Here is an 18,234-nt window from a genome sequence, read left to right on the forward strand (position 1 = left end):
AAAGATGGGCTCAGAAGACTCTTTATTTTTCCTAAATCACAGCTCTTCTAGGGTGGGAACACTCTGGAGCAGGTGTCAAAATCACTTAAAGGCAAATATATTAGTCACTGCCACCCTAGGCAAGGGATAACAGTTGGGGCAAAGAATAAACAAACGAAAAGCATGGGAAGAAAAGTGTAACTTGCTTTTTGGAATAAAGGCTTTGAAAAACTACCACATACTTCTGGGAATCTAAAAGGCCATATGCATGCCTAGGGCCGAGAGCTGCTCAAAAAATTACCCAAGAGCCCCTAATCTCTCACCTCTGCTTCACCTTTATGCTCTGTACAAGCAGAAGGGAAAGTATAGGCAGAATTGTAAATTGCCAGACTGAGTGTAGAATGCATGCTCCAACTCACACACACACAAATACACACACACACACACGCCCCCCCCCCCCCACACACACACACAGAGAGAGAGAGAGAGAGCCAAAGAGAGAGAGAGAGAGAGAGATCATCACACTGGGATTACTTTTCAACATAAGAATTTGGGGAGGACACAAACATTCAGTCCATGGCAGGCACAAACCATAGATCCTGAAAGCTTAGAGAACAGCAAACAAAATAAAAAAAAAGAAAGAAGAACAATTGGGCATATCATATTCAAATTGCAGAAAATCGAAGATGAAGAAAAAAATCTTAAAAGAGGAAAAAAATCACCATACCTATAGAGGAGGAAAGATGTGAGTTACATTTGACATTTCCTCAGAAACCATACAAAATATGAGTGGTGTGAAATATTTAGTGTTGAGAGAAAAAAAAACGACCAATATAGAATCTTACTGATATGGTTTGGCTCTGTGTCCCCACCCAAACCAAATCTCACCTTGAATTGTAATCCCCACAATCCCCACATATCAAGGGTGGGACTAGGTGGAGGTAATTGGATCATGGGGGTGGTTTTCCCCATGCTGTTTTCATGATAATGAGTGAGTCTCATGAGATCTGAAGGTATAAGCATCTGATATTTTCCCTGCATGCACTCTTCTCCTTCCTGTTGCCTTGTGAAGACGTGCCTTGCTTCCCCATTAGCCTTCCACCATAATTTTAAGTTTCCTGAGGCCTCTCCAGCTATGCTGAACTGTGAGTCAATTACACTTTTTTCCTTTATAAATTACTCAGTCTTCAGTATTTCTTCATACCAGCATGAGAATGGACTAATACAATAAACTGGTACCACAGAGAGTGGGGTGCTGTTACAAAGATACCAAAAAGTGTGGAAGTGACTTTGGAACTGGATAACAGGCAGAAGTTTGAAAAATCTGGAGGGCTCAGAAGACAGGAAGATGTGGGAAAGTTTGAAATTTCTTAGAGACTTGTTGAATAGTTTTGACCAAAATGTTGATGGTGATATAGACAATGAAGTCCATACTGAGGTGGTCTCAGATGGAAATGAGGAACTTATTGGGAACTGGAGCAAAGGTCACTCTTGCTATGCTTTAACAAAGAGACTGGAGGCATTTTGCTCCTGCCCTAGAGTTCTCTGGAATTTTGAACTTGAGGGAGATGATCCAAAACTGGAACTTACGTTTAAAAGGGAAACAGAGCATAAAAGTTTGGAAAATTTACAACCTGATGATGCAACAGAAAAGAAAAACCCATTTTGGCAGATAAATTCAAGCCAGCTATAGAAATTTGCGTAAATAAGGAACCAAATTTTAATCACAAAGACGGTGGGGTAAATGTCTCCAGGCATGTCAGAGGTCTTCATGGAAGCCCCTCCCATCACAGATCTGGAGGCCTAGGAGGAAAAAATTGTTTTGTGGGCCACGCCCAGTGCCTTACTGCTTTGTGCAGTCTTGAGACTTGGCACCCTGTGTCCCAGCCATGACTAAAAGGGGCTAACTTACAGCTCAGGCTGCTCTTTCAGAGGGTGCAAGCCTCAAACCTTGATGGCTTACATGTGCCCTTTGGCCTGTGGGCACACAGAAGTCAAGAACTGAGGTTTGAGAAACTCTGCCTAGATTTCAGAGGATGTATGGAAATACCTGGATGTCCAGACAAGAATTTGCTGCAGGGGTGGAGCCCTCATGGAGAACCACTGCTAGGGCAGTGCAGAAGGGAGATGTGAGGTCAGAGTCCCCACACAGAGTCACTACTGGGGCACTATCTAGTGGAGCTGTGAGAAGAGGGCCACCATTCTCCAGACCCCAGAATGGTAGATCCACTGACAGCTTGCACTGTGTGCCAGGAAAAGCCACAGACACTAAACGCCAGCCTGTGAAAACAGCCAGGAGGGGAGCTATGCCCTGCAAAGCCACAGGGGTGGAGATGCCCAAGGCTGTGGGTGACCACCTCTTGCATCAGCATGACTTGGGTGTCAGACATGGAGTCAAAAAAGATTATTTTGGAACTTTAAGGTTTAATGACTGCTCTATTGGACTTTGGATTTGCATGGGGCCCATAGTCCCTTTGTTTTGGCCAATTTCTCCCATTTGGAATGGGTATATTTACCAAATGCCTGTACCCCCATTTTATCTAGGAAGTAACTAATTTGCTCTTGATTTTACAGGCTCATAGGCAGAAGGGACTTGCCTTGTCTCAAATGAGACTTTGGACTTAGACTTTTGAGTTAATGCCAGAATGAGTTAAGACTTTGGGGGACTGTTGGGAAGGCATGATTGGTTTTGAAATGTGAGGACATGAGATTTGAGAAGGGCCAGGGGCAGAATGGTATAGTTTGGCTCTGTCCCCACCCAAATCTCATCTTGAATTTTATATCTCATAATTCCCATTGTTGTGGGAGGGACCTGGTGGGAGATAATTGAATCATGGGGGCTGTTTCCCCCATACTGTTCTCATTGTAGTGAATAAGTCTCATGAGATCTGATGGTTTTATAAGAAGAAACCCCTTTTGCTTGGCTCTCACTCACTCTTTGCCTGCTGCTATCCATGTAAGACGTGAGTTGCTTCTCCTTGCCTTTTGTCATGATTATGAGGCTTCCTCAGCCAGGTGAAATGTAAGTGAAATGTAAACCTCTTTCTTTTGTAAATTGCCCAGTCTCAGGTATGTCTTTATCAGCAGCATGAAAATGGACTAATATACCAGCTATGCTGAGCTGTGTGTAAATTAAACCTCTTTCCTTTATAAATTACCCAGTCTTGGGCAGTTCTTTATAGCAGTATGAAAACAGACTAATACACTTACCCTGTGAAATTATCCTTCAGAAAGGAAGGAGAAATAAATACTTTCTCTGACAAACAAAAATTGAGGGAATTTCTTGCCAGTAGATCTATCTTGCAGGAAATGTTAAAAGAAGCTTTGAAAAGAAGGAAAATGATAGGTTGGAAACTTGGATCCACAAAATGGAAGAGAAGTCACAAGTGAAGGTAAAATAAAAACTTTTTATTTTTCTTATTTTTGATTTGTCTAATAGATATCAATTTGTTCAAAATAACAACACTGTATTCAATGATAATAGCTTATATATAAGTGAAATGAATGGCAGAAATGATAACAACAGACAGGAGGGAGAAATTAGAAATACTTTGCTATTTTAAGGTACTTGCACTATCTGTGAGGTGATATAGAATTATTTGAAAGTATACTTGGATTGGTTGTAAAGCTATATCTCTACTGATTTCCTGTTTTCAAAGTTTCAGGATATAAGGTCAAACATTGATCACTTTTCTTAATAAAAGAAATGAACAAGTAGAATTTGAAATTTAAAACACATTACCATTGACATAATACCTCAAAAATGAAATCTGTAGGTATAAATCTAACAAAATATGTATAAGATCTATATGAGAAAAACTATAAAATTCTGATGAAATAAATCATAAGGTACAAAAAGTATGAGAAATATTCTATTTTCATGGATAGAAATTATTGTCAAGATGTCAGAGTTTCCCATTTTTATAAATTCAGTGTAATCTCAGTCATATTCTCAGAAAGTTATTTTGTGGATATCAGCAAACTAGTTCTACATTTCATATGTAGAGAGAAATTACCTCGAGTGGCCAACACAATATTGAAGGAGAAGAACAGCTTCAGAGGATAGACAGTACCTGACTTTGAGACTTACTATAAAGTTATAGTAATCAAGACAGTGTGGAATTGGCAAAAGAATAGACATAGATCAACAAAGGATAATAGCCCACAAATAGGAAAAGAAGAGCTGACTACACCCAAAGCTAATAGAAGGAAGAAAACAGCAAAGGTTATTGTGAAGATAAATGATAGAGCTTTAGTTTCTAATTTATAAACAGGGCATAATAATAGTATAGACCTCATAGGTCTGTTGTAAGAAATACATGGCATGAATCAGATAAACTATGTCTGCCACATGATAAATACCCTGTAGGAATGAATTGTGTTTTTCTAAAAGGGAATAAAATGCAAATATCAGTGAGGTTTCAAAAAACCTCTTCTCTAATTTTATGAATACATCCAACTAACAAGGAGATGCACTGGAGAAATACAGAGTATGCACATCTAACACGGGCTGGCAAGAGGTGGTGGTGAGGATAGCAAGGGAAGGCTTCCTGAGTATCCTACTGTCACACCTCATAGCTCCATCACTAGGCATGGCTTATGAGCAAGGTTAAAAAAACAAGACCAGGGAGATTAAACTATAAGGAAATTTACACAAATGGACCTGGGGAGAATATATGATCAGGTATATAAACCTCACTCTCCAAAGTAAATTTTTACATTGAATGGGGCTGTTATGGGGTGGAGATGGGGCACGGTTGGGATGGGACAAATAAAGGTCATCTTCAGAGACTAGGAAACCTCTGAGTTAGAGAGAAGACAGATGATTCTGATTTATTTTTTCCTTTGGGGGCAGTGGAAGAGGCTGTGAAGAAGAGCTGGTTAGCACATCCAGAAACATAATTTGACAGAAAAACACACTGGGAAGGCTGAGGTGGAGGGTCCTGTAATGTGGTATTGTGCTACACACGGATAAAATACAGCTGCCAGAACAATGTCAGCTTTTAAGGAACTCCAGTGTGAAGACAGAAAGATCCTGAGTAAGTGAATCCAATTGACAATCCCAAAATTGTGTTTTATTTCTATTTACATGTATTTCGCCCTCTTTAGGCCTGCTTTTAGAATGTTGGCTACAGAGTTATTTTTATCTTATATGAGATATTATGAATAGTGGGAAGAACACTTAAAGAGGAGACACAGAGACTACTTCAGGCTGGGAAGAGTGGAGACAGTTTGAGATCTACACAGATTACAACAGTCCAACCTTTTTCACTTAGTAGTATGCAATACTGGGGAAATTTCCAAAACTTTGAGTCTTGAGTTCTGCATCTGAAAAGTTAGCTTCATTTTGTAAGGCTGTTGGAAAGTTCAGAGATAATAGATGCAAAGAACCTAGCCAACCTCTCCACATATATTAAACCTTTAGTAAATGAAAGTTGTTACCATTACTGGTGCTGATTGCTACCTTAACCTTCCAGAATTTTAAAGAAACTATTGAGCAGTTCTCAGGGAATCTGAGGTACTTAAGACCCAGAATACCAAGAGTCAAAATTACTACTTAACAAATAGAACTAAACAACGGAGAGAAAGTTATTTAGTTTGAATATGAGCCAATTGTTTCAATCTGAATGCCATTCAAATGACCTAGTAGTTGTGTAAGGGGCTGTATACTATTATGTTATTCTCCTTTGTTTTGCTCCCAGCTGTATCTTCAATCAACATCCCAATTGCCACTCATTTCACAGCCACCAAACACTCAGCCCTTGCCAAATTATATTCAAGAAATTACAATTTTATTGCAATGTACTTGAACTGGACTTCCTCAAGCCAAAGGAAAGAGTGTCAGCCAACTGGTTTCCACAGATCAGCTCAAAAGAACATAACACTTATTTTTCAGTAAATCTTTTGAGAAGATATAGGTAAAGCAACTACTTTGCAAACTGTGTTCAAATGCAATGGGAAAGGGTCTGGAACATCTACCTTGGACTCTACCAATGGGAAGTTTCTTTACTGTTTATCGAGGATTCGAGGGCCAATTTGCATTCCAAGATTTAGTCTCTGAGACACACTATCTAAAGGGCTGACCCTCGCTCCCATTCCCAAAGTTCTAACTCCCCGTGACATAGCTAAATTTAAACTTCAGTCACTCTGATGAATTTGCAGTTTCCCTGAACAGACTTGCCTTGAGGCATTTACACTTAACTGCCACTTTACTGCACTCATGTGGACCACAACCCTCTTCATTCTTTCTTTTTATTTGTCCTTCTGGTCTAGCATATCTCACAATCTTCCTTGTGATACTATTGCTCCTAGACATGAAAATCCTGACATCTTCAGCAACAGCACAGTGAATTCCAAAGAGCAGATGTCCAATTAATGTTAAGGGAATAAATGAACCAATGAGCACAGTATCTAATTTAGTAAGATTTAATTTCTCCTAAATTCTTAAATAAGGTAAGCAAATCCAGATGTAAGTCATTTAATTTTACAGAACAACAGACTAAAAATAATAGGGAAGACAAAAATTGACAATATTTTACTTTATTTTGCTCTATTTCTTGTTGTTGTTTGGACATGAGTTTATTTACATCAAAGTCCTTATAAAGGCCTAGAAATCTGATTTTTTGGCACATATTTTGCTCTATTTCTTGAACCCAACAGTTTCATTGCTGAGTAATCTCACATTTCCAGAGAAACACCTATTTCAATGCCATATTGTCCTGTTCTGGATCACAAAATGAGATGGAAAGTTTCTCCAACTTGTTTCACAAAATATAAAAACTACTTTTAAACTTGATACACAGCAATAAATGTGTAAACCACATGATCTATAAACTCATACTGAGAAATGATTTAAACTAATTTTTAAAGAAACATTTGAAAAATAAGAAAAAGAAGGAAAGGAAGGAAGGAGGCAGATCTTCAACTTATCATATAAATAGGAATACAAAGCTGATACGCATCCAAAGTGAAGGAAGTGACCATTACAGAGTTTGAATGCTCTAAATCATGAGGAAAGCAAGTGATAGTCTTTAGAGGAGGATGCAGAGTGAAGAGCTGGCCAGCAGGTCAGGTTCCAGAGTTAGGGATGCACACTGGAGAAATTCCAGGAGAAAGGTGTTGTAATGATGGAAACAGCAAGAACTGGATGAAATAGCTCCTGGGCAGAGTTAATTCTCAGGGATACCACGGGCCTCAAAGCAGCAGGATCCTAGGTTAATGAAGTTTAAAGACAATCTCCAAATTTTGATTTATTCTCACACTTAACTTCCTTTTATAGGCCTGCTTTTAGTACTTTGACTACAAGTGTCTCCTTTTTTTTTTTTTTTTTTTGCCTGAAATACATTTTGGAATAGTGAGTTTAAAAGGTTCATTAAGAGACAACAGGTCTACCTCAGGTGGGAGGAATGGAATAGTTTAGGCTCTAGACAAATTCAGACCAGGGCTCTTGTCCTAGCTCTGCCATTTACCAGTCTTGTGAACTTGAGAAAATTAGAAGTTTATTATCTGCCAAATTGATTTGGTAAGCCCCATCTTGTAAGACCATTAGAGTGTATGTACTACATATAAACCACATGGCAAGATGACTGGAATATATTACCCAGAATGGCAGTTTTTAATATTATTATTTTGATTCAAGATGATAGCATCCACCACACTTGGAAGTTTTGTTTTGTTTTGTTTTGTTTTGTTTGTTTGTTTTGGTCCGGGAGATGTTAGAGAATATGGAATAGTCTTGCACAAAAATACTGAATCAGCCAAAAATTATCCCTAGCAAGTAAAGCTATGTAAATATTGTCCATGAGGGCACCTGTTGTTTAATTCAGTTGTGGGGTTGTCTTCCCCAGCTAGATGTAACTCAGGCTCCTAAAATTGGTGTCAAGGCCCAAGTTCTTGTATCCTTCTTGGGCGCCTTTCTGCCTTTCCATCCCAAACCATCTTTGTTTACATCCTTTATACCCTTAACAAAATCTAGCCCTCTCTTAAGAGTTTGCCAAATTATCCTCAATATAACTAGATCAAAATGCCCTTTTAATGCACTGGGATCTAGCTCTCCCAGTTCAAGGCAAAAACTGCCAACATAGTGGCTTCTGTGCATCTCATCTCAAAGGATTATCATTCTTATTCTTCAGAAACTCCTTGTAGAACATGTGTTTAGAACAGCTAATTTGCAAACTATGTTTACCTGCTTACCTGCACTGGAACTAGAACACAATACACCTTCCTACCCTGCCCACATGGAGATTTGTCTCTGGTTTACCCGCAATCCCAAGAGTAGAAGCAGTTTTCCATTATAGAGTGAACTTTGTATTTTCCCCAAAATTCATATAATTAAACCCTAGCTCCCAACGTTATGGTATTTGGAGGTGGGCCTTTGAGGGATAATTACGTTTAGTTGATGTTTTAAGGGTAGGGGCCGCATATTAGGATTAGTGTCTCTATAAGAGGAAGAGAGACTAGAACTCACTCTCTCCCCTCCTTGTGAGGAAACACAGAAAAGGTGACTTTATGCAATCCAGGAAGAGTACCCTCATTAGGAACTGAATATGTTGACACCTTGATCTTGGACTTCTCAGCTTCCAGAACTGTAAGAAATCAGTTTACGTTGCTTAGGCCACCCAGATTATGGCATTTTGTTTATAGAAGCCCAAGTACACTAATTCTTGGGGTTTTATCTCTCAACTGAAGCACACCTATCGAGGGTATGGCTGCTACTCATCAATTCCAGAACCTCAGCTAGCCCACCAACTTAAATGAAAGTTACATTCCACTGAGGATTTGCAGTTTTCCAAAGCCCCAAACTTCCTGGCTTAGGAAATTCCCTCTTGGTTGCTCTCATAAGGAACACCCTCATCCTCATTCATTATTTTTAATTTAACTATAGGTCATAAAGGGCAGTTAAATGATCATAGCTTGTAGGCTTAAAACTTCTATAAGTAGGGACTGGGTATTTATCTGAGCATCTCCAGTATTAGCACATAGTCTTCCAGAGAGCAGATGCTCAGTTAATGTTTGGTGACTAGAAGAGCCAGTGAACACAAGGTCTAATTCCTAATTTATTAAGATTTAATTTTTTCTACTTTATTGAATAAGCTAAGAAAAGCAAAGTATAAATCAGTTAATTTTTCAAAACTGAAGACTAAGAAGAATCAGAGAAAACAAGGATTAATCATGTTTTATTTTTTTCTTCATTGTATTACCCTACTTATTTTACTGTGGGATTATTTCATATTTTCAAGAAAATCTTTACTGTGATGTCATATCTTCTTATCTGGATGATAAAAAGTCCTCAGTCCTCAATAGGGGTGGGAAGATATGCTGGACATATGGCTCTGGAAATTGCACTAGCTTTGGCAGTAGTGCCAGGCATGGTTGCATCTATGGCTTGGGCTCTCTCTTCCTCATCTCACAAAGCCTCTTCATAATGGGATGTGGAGGCAGTAGGAACAGTATCACTGACCTTTGCCAAAACTTCAGGACTTTCATCTTACTGGTTTCAAGAAGCACTATTGAACCCCAAAGGAATTCATAGCATGCAGGATCACTGTTGAGCAGCACTCCAGGTAACTTTTAGCCTCATCAAATCCTGAGTGATGAGCTTCTTGGGCTCTCCGTAGATGTAGTGCTTCCTCCCAGCATATGCTCACATCATGTCTAAGAATTTCCAGATGTCTTCTCCAGTGGCACAGTTGCTCTTCATGAAGATCACACTCTGGAGATTTATCAGGAGACCAGTCTTGGGTAACCCCCTCCCATCAAACACCCTCCCATTTTGGGGAACTTCTAGCTTTACAAAGTCATAACAAGATCATAGGAGTGATGGGCTGAAATGACTTCCTTCATATCAACTGCAAAGGTAACCTTAATGCACTCAGAAGTTCTTCTGAGGATCTCAGCATACTGATTTTGGTATTTTTAGTTGACAACCTTCAGCATATCTTCTTTTGTAATGGGCTGTTTCATTTTATACTTGTTGGAACTGCTCCAACAACTCAGTTTTCCTGGTTCAAGGGTCTCTGCACGAGTTCTCACTGGAAGGTGGGGCCTCAGCTGTGCTTTTCTCTTCCTTATCTTGGCCACTGGAAAATTTATCAGGTCTAGAGCAAAAAATGCCTATGTAAATAGTGGTGGATGAGGCTTTCTGAGGCCCCTTCAAAGTGCTACATGACCCAGTAGTAGGTAAGCTCTCAGTAACACCTCCACAAAGAAGAGGCGAGGAGGAAGGAGACTCTTCTGCTGCCACTGCTATTGCCTGAGTAACCCCATTACCCCAAGTCTTACTTTGAGTCTGGTGACATTTCTCATGGACATGGAGCTTAGTTTTCTGATACCAAGACATGACAACTCTGGTTAGGCAGAATAGGAAAAGTGTGGACAGGATGGCTGGCAATGTGGGCACCTGAAGGAGGGAGAATGAGATGGTGTGAGCACCAGCAGCAGGGAGAGACTACCATGGCTTTAACAAAGGCCACAGCTACAGGTTTCCAAGAGCACTGCTTTAGGAACCCATGGAGCGCCTGTTCTCCTGGTCAGCCTGTCCACTGAGAACCCTGTGGATAAAGTTAGAGTGAGTTTTAGGCTGCAACCTGCTAACCCTGCCTTAGGTGTACTGAGATGGTTGGCAGGGGCTGGTCATGGTTCTCTGGTTCTCTGTTTTGGAGTGTGGGGGTTTAGGTTCACAATCGTAATCATCATACCAATTGTTGGCAGGCCCTGGTTCCCCTCCCTTCTGCTGCTCTGATGTTGACACCTCAAACCAAAGCCAGCACCTCCCTGAGACCCCAGAAGATAAAGTGAAGGAACATCTCAGTCCACCATCTCTGTCAGGGGGCACCCAACTGGGAGCTATGTGGAGGTCTCTCTGTCATGGGATGCTTGGGTCTTCAGTTCTCATTCAAGGAATCCACCTGATCTCTAGGTAGTACCTGGAAGACTTCCCTTTTGCTGACTGGTGGCTACAATCATACACCAAAGATTTCATCTGCCTTAGATTTTATATATATAAAGAACTGGGGAGAAGCCTCAGCCTGATAGTCCTGCCCTGGTCCTTTAAGTACTGAGTGCAAGGGTGGGGCACAGATGCTTTGTTATCTGTTCAATCGTGGGTGGTCCTCCCAACCCTTCCTTTGTCTCTTGGCATGGCCCAGGGCTTCTCTATTCCTACCAGAATCTCCTGAGACTCTCTGGTAAGATATGCGTACCACCTCACCTGCCTGTGGCCTTCCAAGGCTGAGTATAGGGGATGGATTCGGTGTTCCCCTCAGATATCATGTCTTCACCCTAATTCGTAGAAATGCCTGGAAATCCTCCTACTGCAGACCTCAGGCCATCTACTTTAGACAAAATCCCTCACCATCATTACCAGTAACCACCCCCATACCATAGCAGGAAATAAGTGCAAGTCATGTAACCAGTGCACAGGCATCCCAGGCCAGTAGAGCAGGGGTTCCTTCAGTCCTCATGTAGGGCACTTACTTTGATTCATGGCTTCACTTGGGCTGCATTTCTTTGTTGACTTGAGGATCCTTCCCTTAGACCAAGGCCCTCACATCTCTGAGACCCCCCTTGAAGAAGTCAGCCTGGCCCAGGGCCTCCGAAGGTTGATGGCAGGAACAGGCTTTGTGCTACTGCACACTTCTGAGATCAGTGATCCCTCAGAAGTCACGCAGGCTTCTGCTGTTGATTCCCTGAAGGGCATGGTACTCCTTCCTTTGTTGACCTTAGCCCGCTGTCCCCTGCCCACTCCAGGCCAAGGCCCTCAGCTCCCAGTATCATCAAGTGGGAAAGAAGAGCTTACATATACTTGACATCCATGTTTGGATACTCAGGGAGCTGCAAACAAGAGCTTGATGGGATTCTCCACCTAAGCTTCCTCACCTTGATTGCTGCTAGGGTTTGCTCCTCCTCCCTCAGCTGCTCTGAGTTCACGTACTTTTACTAAGGCCCTCACCTTCCCGAGGCCCTAGAGGCAGAAATGAGCACACATCTCAGCCTGCCTACTCTGCTCAGGGCCTTCCAAGACTGAGAACAGGGGTCGAGCTTTTTGGGGGAGAAGGCCCGGGACATGCTTCTGAAGTGGGTGGTTCTCTTACTCTCATTAAGTATTCTCACCTTGACTTCTGCCCGATCCTAAGACCCCTCACTTTCTTGCACTTGTGCTAAGGTGGCCTGCCTTAGGCCACGTCCCTCACCTTTGTGTAACCCTCAGGAGGAAGTGAGTCCTACCCATATCCCCAGTGAAAGTGTTCTCAAGGCTGACTCCAGGGGTGACATCTATGGTGCCTTCTCTGTTCTGGAGTGGGTAGTTCCCTCAGTCTCACAGAGGATTCCCAATTTAACTCTTCTTAGAGCCTTACTTCAATGAGAGCCCTTTGTAGCAAGGCCCTGACATCCTCGGCTCCTGTATCTTGAACGAAAAGCTTCCTGGGAAATGCCACACTCCTGAAAAATCTTGAGCAGAATAGGTCTGTGTCCAAGTGGAGCGATGTGAAATGGGGAAGCTGAAGAACAAGGCAGAGGGCCTGGGATAGGGAGGTGGCTGTCAGAAAACACACACTAATCTAATTCTCTTCATCACTAAGACTTAATCTTTCACAGTCACTGGCAAATGTTAGGTGTTTAATAAATGGCATTTATTTATGATTATTTATGATTATCTTCTTATCTGAGATTTTTTAAAAATCCAGCATATGTCAGAGAAAATGCAATGCTCTCCAACAACACCAAATCAGCCAAAAATTTGCTGTAGCAAGTAAAATTCGATTTTCCCCATTAGGGCATCCGTTATTTAATTTGGATGTTGGGGGTTCTTCCCCATCTGGATACACTTCAAATCTTCTAGAATTTTGTTAAGGACTAACTCCTTCAGTGCGTCCCAGCTACCCTTCCATCCAAACCACCTATATTTTCATTCATTTCTTCCCCACCAAAATCTAGCCTTCCCTTAGAACCTGCCAAGTTACACTCAGGATAATCTAATTAGAATGTCTTTTTCTAGTAGGAACTAGTTCTTTCTTCCAGTTCTAGGTAAAAAGAAAAAAAAAAAAGCCAACACAGTGACTTTTGTGCATCTCACTCTTATTTTGGGGAAACTCCCTGGAGACAATTTGCATAGAACACATAACTTGTGCATTGTGTTCTACTGTACTGAGATAAGAGCAAAGGTATCTCCCACTCCTGCCTACTATGAAATGAATTTTGCCCCCAACCTCAAATTCACATGCTCAAGTCCTAACCCCCAGTACTTCAGAATGTGACTATTTGGAGATAAGGTCTTTAAACAGGTGATTAGTTAAAATGAGGCCATTAGAGTGCTTTTATAAAATCTGACTGGTGTCCTGAAAAGAAGAGGTTAGGACACACTAGAAAACACCAGGGATGCATACACACAAAAGGACAGCAATGTAAAGAGGCTGCAAGAGTGAAGCCTTCTGGAAGCTGAGAGAGGCCTCAGAGGAAACCAACCCTGCTGGCACTGTGATCTTGGACTTACAGCCTCCAGAACTGTGAGAAAATAAACTTCTGTTGTGTAAGCCACTAGTCTAAATCTAAATATTTCTTTCTGGATTATCTATGATCCCAAAGTAATTCATAAGAGCATGTTTTAGTGGTATCCTATTTCTTGGTGAGGAAGGAATTTCCACATTATGGTTATGTGGTATTCAAACACATGATACTGGGCACTGTATAGATGAGGTCAACAGCAGTTCATTAATCACATACACTCACAGCCCAGGGGAGCAGTACACCACATACCACACAGGGTCACACAAGGGTTGCACTCAGGAACAGAGTGAATGAATGAGGTCTCTGGGAGGCAGGATTTGTAGATCAAGAGGGAGAGGTGACCTCTAGTTCTCATGGGAAGTTGTGATTGGCTTGTGTGAATAATTCTGAAGGCTGTCAGGGAAAGAAAACAAGATCTGTGCCTGGTTCTCTTAATAAAGATGGTTGTTTGGCTAAGGGACCTAATCTGCAAGTGCATAGTGTAGAGAGGAATTTCCAGTTAGGCCATTTGAAAAATTGAGGGCAATATATTGTAGGAGATCAGTCAGGGTGGTGGGAAAAATTGTAGAAAGATACAAACCGTCTTGGAAAACCAGGGGTTTGCAAAGCTTTGAAAGAAAATTTGGCTGAAGGCAGCTGAGTTCTCTTAAGAGCTTAGGTTAGATAACAAGGGGATGAAAAGAAACTGATCTAGATGAGTTAGTTACTTAGGCCTCAGAACCTGGCCTTTAATCATCCATGCGCAGGACTGCTCTCTCCAGAGGGGCGACCATGTTAATTATCCACAAGTGTGTTGTCTCAAAACCTTTTTCATTAAATCTGTGCTGAATAAATGCCCACAGCACCAGCTTATCAGGGCCTCAGCTGCTGACTCTTTACAGCACTCTCCTTGGGGTCTGTGTGTGGCCAGACCCTAGCCCACTCTTTCACCAGATATCTGTGTCTGAGTGCCTTCTTTCAACCGTCATTTGGCCAGGGTCTGCAGGTCAGACCCCAGCAGATGGTGCCCTGTGAGAGGAATGCTGCAACAAATCATGAAGGAACCCTCCAAAACGAAGGTAAGGAGACTGTGCAGTCAGTAAGTCAGTAAATCAATAAGTCATCGGTGCCTGCTCAGGGTTTCCAAGTTTGAGGGAATTGTTCAGGCTAGGGTTTCATCATGGGACAACAGTTATCAGCTCAACAGAAACGGTATATAAAAGTATGGAAACAGCTGCTTAAAGCTAGTGGAGCCTCAGTTTCACAGGCTCAATTAAGGGACCTAATGCAAACTGTTGTATCTCATAACCCATGGTTCCCAGAAGAAGGTATGCTAGACGTAGAGCTCTGGGAACAAGTGGGGAGAAATCTTAAACAATATCATGTGTAAGGGCAATGGGTCCCAGTAACATCTTTAACATTATGGGCTTTAGTTAGGGCGGCTTTGGTCCCGTTATACACAGAAGAGCCTAAAAAGGGGAGGGAAGAGGAACCGTCATCTACCTTACTGCCTCCTTATCCCTCAGCCCCACTATCACCAGGCCAAAATAACAAAGAGGAAACAGAGGTTTTGCCTGAGCCCCACTTCCAATAGATAGGAAAAAAGACAATGGGATGCACTACAGCTATAGTCTTAGACAAGCGGCATTAGAAGGGGAGCTCTTAGCCTGCCCAGCAGTATATAGTATTAGGCCTTAATTTGGGGCTTTACACTACAGTTCAGTTTTCCATTAAAGGGTTTTCTCTCTCAACTTTGAGATGCATCATCTGAGGGTTCTCACCTCTGCTTACCAGTTTCATAGCCTCATCTAGCACCCCCATGCAGCTAATTTAAAAGTTACAACACATTGACTTTCAGTTTCCCAAAACTCAAACTGCCTTGCCTCATGAAATTTATGCTTTACTGCTCTCAACTGGAATGCCCCCTTCTCATCCATCCTTTCTGCTTTCCTATAAGTCATAGAGGGTGACTCAACATTTACTTTATATGACTGCAGCTTTTAACCTCAAAGATTCTATGGGCAGAAGCTGGGCCTTTATCTGAGCAGCTCCAGTACTGTTACGGAGCCTTCCAAAAAGCAGATACTCAAATGATGTTTGGGGAATATAAGAGACAGTGAGCAAGAGATCTAACTTATTAAATTTAATTTCTCCTATATTGTTAAGCTAAACATATCAAGGCATAAATGATTTAATTTTACAAAACAAAAGACTGAAAGAAATGAAGAAAACCAAGATCATGTTTTATTATTTTTTTCTATTTCACTATCTCAATTATTTTACTGGGGGTTCTTTGGTATTTCCAAAAAAAATCCCTTTTGGTGATGTTATATTTGCTTGACTGGATGAAAAAACTTCAGACTTCAATAGGATTGAGAGAAGCTGCTGAACTTGGCCCTGAGACAGTGTTGGCCACTGCAGTAGTGCCAGTCTTGGCTGCATCTCTGGCTTGGGCTCTCTTCCTCATCTTACAAAGTCTCTTCATATTGTGATGAGAAGGCACCTGGAGCAATATCATTGACCTTGGCCAAATATTCTAGGACTCTCATCTTGCTGGTTTTGGTGTAGGCTCTTGGATCACAAAGGAATTTATAGCATGCAGGATAACTGCAGGACACCCAGTGGCACTCCATGTACTTTAGCCTCACGAAATCCTGAGTGATGAGCTTCCTGGGCTCTCCATAGATGTAGTGCTTCTTCCCATTATATATTTGCATCATATCCAGAAATTTCCAGATATCTTCCTCATTGGCACAGTTGCCTTTCAGGAAGATCACAACCAGGAGAGTCATGAGGAGACCAGTCTTGGGTAACCTTTTGCCAGCATGAATCCTCCCATTGTTGGGGAGTTTCAGCTTGCTGACAGGGTCATATAAGTAACAAGTTGGGTGGACTTACTTCAAGTCAACTGCAAAGACAACCTCAATGTGCTCAGAAGCTCTTCTGAGAATCTCAGCAAACTGGTTTTGGTATCTTGGGTTGACAATCTTCAGCATATCTTCCTTCAAAATACACTGTTTCATTTCGAACTTGTAGAGCAGGAACTGCTCCAACAAACCCACCTTTATATTTATGAAATTGCTGCATGAACTTTCAGTGAAGGGGGAGACCTCTAAGGAACATGGGTACTCCTCATCTCTACCGTTAGCCCCTTCGTCAGATCCTGTGTTAAAAACGCCTGCAGAAGTCATGGTACTGGATTCACAAGGCTCCTAAGAAGTGCCACTTGACTCAGCAGCAGATGAGCTCTGGGGAATATCCCCAAGAACAGGAGAGGAAGTGGGGAGGGGCTCATCTTCCACTTCTTCACTGACCTGAGCTCCACTCTGAACCTGAGAGTCATCTTGGATCTGGTAGTGTTTCTCACAAATGTGGAGCTTACTGTTCTGATCCTGAGACATGTTGACTCTGATAAAGGATAGCAGGCAGGAGAATGAGTAGGAGAACAGGTCAAGAGAGTCTACTGGAGGAGGAAGATTGAGAGGGTCTGTGCACCTTCAACGTGGAAATTCTACAGTGGTTATAATAAAAACAACATTTGCAGTTTTCCATGAAGGAACTGCTCTAGGAACACACTGAGATTCTGTTATCCTGATCAATGTGCCCTGCCTTGGGAAACCTTTGGAGGAAGTTAGACTGAACCATAGGCTTTAGCCTGGTAGCCCTGCCTCAGGCATACTAAGGTGACATAGTGGCTGCCAGTCTTCTAAGTTGAGGGGTCCTTTTACTTCACATTCAAGACAATCATGCCAACTGGTGGCAGGTCATGAGAACCATTTCCTCTGAAGTTATATCACAAACCTCCCTGGGACCCATAAGAAGGATGTGAAGGGGGTCCTCAGCTTATCACTGCTGTTTATGTGCCCACAGTGCTGACTGTTGAGTAGGTAATTTTCCATCCTGGCCTTTCTGGGATCCTCAGTCCACCCTTGGGGTCCTTACATTGGCATATAGGGCCTAGGAGCCCAACTTCCTTCATTTGAATGGTGACTACTGCACCTTCAGACTAAGGATCTCACCTCCCATAGACCTGACATAAAGAGATGGTAGAGAGCTTCAACTTCACAACCCTGCCCTGGCCCTTCAAGCACTGAAACCAGGGTAGGGCCAGATTCTTTTTTAACTCTTCTATTTAGTGATAGATGGTTCCTTTAGCACTTGCTTTGACCCCTGGTATGGTCTGGAACTTCTCCTTCCCTTGTCCTAAGGCCTATCCCCTCATAGTAAAGAGAAAACGACCCTGAAACATGCGCTGTGGGGAATGTGAGGGTCTTCTCATATGTTCTCATTTGTTCTTACCTGTCCTCGTTGTCCCAAGGCTGAGAGTAACAGTTGAATTCTGTGGTGTTCCCACTCATAGTGTATGTGGTCCCCTCAGTTATTAGCATATTCACTGTGGCCTCTGGAGAAACCTGGAAATCCTCTAACTGCTGACCTTAATTCACAATCAGACCAACTTCCTTCCTTCCTTGTGACATCATACGAGGAAGTATGTTACATCATGTCAGCAATGCCCATGTATTCCAGGGCTGCCAGTAAGGGTGGGGCTCTGTGTGGTTCTCTTAGTTCTGAGGGTAGAGGGTTTCCTAAGTCCTCACTAGGGACCATCACCTCAATTCATGGCAGGGCCTTGGACTCTTTTTGTTGACTTGAGGACCCTACCCTCAGACTAAGCCCTCATATGTCTGAACTTTTTTTGCAGAAGTCAGCCTGACAGCCCTGCCCAAGGCCTTCCAGGGTTGATGGCAGGGGGAGGTTCTGTGCCACCTC

At 42.1% G+C, this 18,234-nt stretch overlaps 1 protein-coding gene across 1 annotated transcript; it reads right to left on the reverse strand.

Annotated features, from left to right (window-relative positions):
* Positions 1-15,827: 15,827 nt before the first annotated feature.
* Positions 15,828-17,793, reverse strand: MAGEB5 (MAGE family member B5). The gene is given in 2 exon segments (XM_023202194.1): positions 15,828-16,872; positions 17,764-17,793. A coding segment is annotated over 1 exon segment (828 nt). The 5' UTR covers positions 16,656-16,872; positions 17,764-17,793.
* Between the last annotated feature and the right edge of the window lie 441 nt (positions 17,794-18,234).

This window comes from Piliocolobus tephrosceles, chromosome 12 (genome assembly GCF_002776525.5).
Source record: "Piliocolobus tephrosceles isolate RC106 chromosome 12, ASM277652v3, whole genome shotgun sequence".
Classification (NCBI taxonomy): domain Eukaryota; kingdom Metazoa; phylum Chordata; class Mammalia; order Primates; family Cercopithecidae; genus Piliocolobus; species Piliocolobus tephrosceles.